Source organism: Ambystoma mexicanum, chromosome 3q, assembly GCF_040938575.1.
Source record: "Ambystoma mexicanum isolate Mex_15411 chromosome 3q, UKY_AmexF1_1, whole genome shotgun sequence".
In the NCBI taxonomy this organism is placed as follows: Eukaryota; Metazoa; Chordata; class Amphibia; order Caudata; family Ambystomatidae; genus Ambystoma; species Ambystoma mexicanum.
The window spans coordinates 1,276,583,722-1,276,588,076 of NC_090926.1; the positions used below are offsets into that span (position 1 = coordinate 1,276,583,722).

The 4,355-nt window shown below is 54.7% G+C and overlaps 1 protein-coding gene across 1 annotated transcript; it reads right to left on the bottom strand.

Annotated features, from left to right (window-relative positions):
* Positions 1–3,435: 3,435 nt before the first annotated feature.
* LOC138448108 (histidine-rich glycoprotein-like) lies at positions 3,436–4,119 on the bottom strand. Its single transcript, XM_069604656.1, has one exon. It carries the CDS (start codon positions 4,117–4,119, stop codon positions 3,436–3,438), a length of 684 nt encoding a protein of 227 aa, XP_069460757.1.
* Between the last annotated feature and the right edge of the window lie 236 nt (positions 4,120–4,355).

The following is a 4,355-nucleotide window of genomic DNA, read 5'->3' on the forward strand; positions in this document are numbered from 1 at the left end:
GTATGCAGAGGATGCATTCTTTGCTGGTGATGGTGTGGTCACGTGCTCTCAGTGGTGTGCAGATGATGCATTCCTTGCTGGTGCTGGTGTGGTGGAGGGCTGTCAGTGGTGTGCAGAGGATGCATTCTTTGCTGGTGATGGTGTGGTCACGTGCTCTCAGTGGTGTGCAGAGGATGCATTCCTTGCTGGTGCTGGTGTGGCTAAGGGCTCTCAGTCTTGTGCAGAGGATGCATTCCATGCTGGTGCGATGGAGGGCTCTCAGTGGTGTGCAGAGGATGCATTCCTTGCTGGTGATGGTGTGGTAAAGGGCTCTCAGTGGTGTGCAGGGGATGCATTCCTTGCTGGTGCTGGTGTGGCTAAGGGCTCTCAGTCTTGTGCAGAGGATGCATTCCATGCTGGTGCGATGGAGGGCTCTCAGTGGTGTGCAGAGGATGCATTCCTTGCTGGTGATGGTGCGGTGACGAGCTCTCACTGGTGTGCAGGGGATGCATTCCTTGCTGCTGCGGTGGACCACTGTCAGCGGTGTGCAGAGGATGCATTCTTTGCTGGTGATGGTGTGGTCAAGAGCTCTCAGTGGTGTGCAGGGGATGCATTCCTTGCTGGTGCGGTGAAGGGCTTTCAGTGGTGTGCAGAGGATGCATTCCTTGCTGGTGATGGTGTGGTGGAGGGCTCTGTGTGGTGTGCAGAGGATGCATTCCTAGCTGGTGCGGTGGAGGGCTCTCAGTGGTGTGCAGAGGATGCATTCATTGCTGGTGCGGTGGAGGACTCTCAGTGGTGTGCAGAGGATGCATTCCTTGCTGGTGATGTTGCAGTGGAGGGCTCTCAGTGGTGTGCAGAGGATGCATTCTTTGCTGGTGATGGTTTGGTCAAGGGCTCTCAGTGGTGTGCAGAGGATGCATTCTTTGCTGGTGATGGTGTGGTCAAGGGCTCTCAGTGGTGTGCAGGGGATGCATTCCTTTCTGGTGATGGTGCAGTGGAGGGCTCTCAGTGGTGTGCAGAGGATGCATTCTTTGCTGGTGATGGTGTGGTCAAGGGCTCTCAGTGGTGTGCAGAGGATGCATTATTTGCTGGTGATGGTGTGGTCAAGGGCTCTCAGTGGTGTGCCGAGGATGCATTCCTTGCTGGCGCTGGTGTGGTGGAGGGCTGTCAGTGGTATGCAGAGGATGCATTATTTTCTGGTGATGGTGTGGTCAAGGGCTCTCAGAGGTGTGCAGGGGATGCATTCATTGCTGGTGATGGTGCGGTGAAGGGCTCTCAGTGGTGTGCCGAGTATGCATTCCTTGCTAGTGTGGTGGAGGAGTCTGAGTGGTGTGCAGAGGATGCATTCTTTGCTGGTGATGGTGTGGTCACGTGCTCTCAGTGGTGTGCAGAGGATGCATTCTTTGCTGGTGATGGTGTGGTCACGTGCTCTCAGTGGTGTGCAGATGATGCATTCCTTGCTGGTGCTGGTGTGGTGGAGGGCTGTCAGTGGTGTGCAGAGGATGCATTCTTTGCTGGTGATGGTGTGGTCACGTGCTCTCAGTGGTGTGCAGAGGATGCATTCCATGCTGGTGCGGTGTAGGGCTCTCAGTGGTGTGCAGAGGATGCATTCCTTGCTGGTGATGGTGTGTTAAAGGGCTCTCAGTGGTGTGCAGGGATGCATTCCTTGCTGGTGATGGTGCGGTGACGAGCTCTCACTGGTGTGCAGGGGATGCATTCCTTGCTGCTGCGGTGGACCACTGTCAGTGGTGTGCAGAGGATGCATTCTTTGCTGGTGATGGTGTGGTCAAGAGCTCTCAGTGGTGTGCAGGGGATGCATTCCTTGCTGGTGATGGTGCGGTGAAGGGCTCTCAGTGGTGTGCAGAGGATGTATTCCTTGCTGGTGCGGTGGAGGGCTTTCAGTGGTGTGCAGAGGATGCATTCATTGCTGGTGCGGTGGAGGACTCTCAGTGGTGTGCAGAGGATGCATTCCTTGCTGGTGATGGTGCAGTGGAGGGCTCTCAGTGGTGTGCAGAGGATGCATTCTTTGCTGGTGATGGTTTGGTCAAGGGCTCTCAGTGGTGTGCAGAGGATGCATTCTTTGCTGGTGATGGTGTGGTCAAGGGCTCTCAGTGGTGTGCAGGGGATGCATTCCTTTCTGGTGATGGTGCAGTGGAGGACTCTCAGTGGTGTGCAGAGGATGCATTCTTTGCTGGTGATGGTGTGGTCAAGGGCTCTCAGTGGTGTGCAGAGGATGCATTATTTGCTGGTGATGGTGTGGTCAAGGGCTCTCAGTGGTGTGCCGAGGATGCATTCCTTGCTGGTGCTGGTGTGATGGAGGGCTGTCAGTGGTATGCAGAGGATGCATTCTTTGCTGGTGATGGTGTGGTCACGTGCTCCCAGTGGTGTGCAGAGGATGCATTACTTGCTGGTGCTGGTGTGGCCAAGGGCTCTCAGTGTTGTGCAGAGGATGCATTCCTTGCTGGTGATGGTGCAGTGGAGGGCTCTCAGTGGTGTGCAGAGGATGCATTCTTTGCTGGTGATGGTGCAGTGGAGGGCTCTCAGGGGTGTGCAGAGGATGCATTCTTTGCTGGTGATGGTGTGGTCAAGGGCTCTCAGTGGTGTGCAGGGGATGCATTCCTTGCTGGTGATGGTGCGGTGAAGGGCTCTCAGTGGTGTGCCGAGGATGCATTCCTTGCTGGTGCTGGTGTGGTGGAGGGCTGTCAGTGGTGTGCAGAGGATGCATTCTTTGCTGGTGATGGTGTGGTCACGTGCTCTCAGTGGTTTGCAGATGATGCATTCCTTGCTGGTGCTGGTGTGGCGAAGGGCTCTCAGTGTTGTGCAGAGGATGCATTCCTTGCTGGTGCTGGTGTGGCGAAGGGCTCTCAGTGGTGTGCAGAGGATGCATGCCTTGCTGGTGGTGGTGCAGTGAAGGGCTCTCAGTGGTGTGCAGAGGATGCATTCCTTGATGGTGCTGTGAAGGGCTCTCATTGGTGTGCAGAGGATGCATTCCTTGCTAGTGATGGTGCAGAGGGGTGCTCTCAGTGGTGTGCAGAGGATGCATTCTTTGCTGGTGATGGTGTGGTAAAGGGCTCTCAGTGGTGTGTAGGGATGCATTCCTTGCTGGTGATGGTGCGGTGAAGGGCTCTCACTGGTGTGCAGGGGATGCATTCCTTGCTGGTGTGGTGGACCACTGCCAGTGGTGTGCAGAGGATGCATTCTTTGCTGGTGATGGTGTGGTCAAGGGCTCTCAGTGGTGTGCAGGGGATGCATTCCTTGCTGGTGATGGTGCGGTGAAGGGCTCTCAGTGGTGTGCAGAGGATGTATTCCTTGCTGGTGCAGTGAAGGGCTATCAGTGGTGTGCAGAGGATGCATTCCTTGCTGGTGATGGTGCGGTGGAGCGCTCTGTGTGGTGTGCAGAGGATGCATTTCTAGCTGGTGCGGTGGAGGGCTCTCAGTGGTGTGCAGAGGATGCATTCATTGCTGGTGCAGTGGAGGACTCTCAGTGGTGTGAAGAGGATGCATTGCTTGCTGGTGATGGTGCGGTTGAGGGCTCTCAGTGGTGTGCATAGTATGCATTATTTGCTGGTGATGGTGTGGTGGAGGGTTTTCAGTGGAGTGCAGAGGATGTATTCCTTGCTGGTGATGGTGCGGTGGAGGGCTCTCAGTGGTGTGCAGAGGATGCATTCCTTGCTGGTGATGGTGCGGTGGAGGGCTCTCAGTGGTGTGCAGAGGATGCATTCCTTGCTGGTGATGGTGGGGTGGAGGGCTCTCAGTGGTGTGCAGAGGATGCATTCCTTGCTGGTGATGGTGCGGTGGAGGTCTCTCAGCGGTGTGCAGAGGATTAATTCCTTGCTGGTGCGGCGGAGGGCTCTCAGCGGTGTGCAGAGGATGCATTATTTGCTGGTGATGGTGCGGTGGACGTCTCTCAGCGGTGTGCAGAGGATGCATTCCTTGCTGGTGATGGTGCAGTGGAGGGCTCTCAGCGGTGTTCAGAGGATGCATTCCTTGCTGGTGATGGTGCGGTGGAGGGCTCTCAGCGGTGTGTAGTGGATGCACTCCTTGCTGGTGATGGTGCAGTGAAGGGCTCTCAGCGGTGTGCAGAGGATGCATTCCTTGCTGGTGCAGTGGAGGGCTCTCAGCGGTGTGCAGAGGATGCATTATTTTTTTTAAAAAAAATGTTTTATTGACGTTAGTTTGCAAACAAGAAACAAACTTTTTTGTCATTCCTTCTCAACTTCCAAAACTTCATTTCATTTCATTTGAAACATCTATAGCACTTAAAGCACATAAGTTCATAAAGTCCTATGATCTCGCTTATTCTAACTTGAGAGTGTTTGGTAATATCATGGCCATGAAGTTTACTACTGCACAGGTTAATTGAACGTTTGTCCCTG

Excerpts from the sequence above, each read along its gene's own strand:
- LOC138448108 (XM_069604656.1), bottom strand. The coding sequence starts at position 4,119 with ATGCATCCTCTGCACACCGCTGAGAGCCCTCCACTGCACCAGCAAGGA.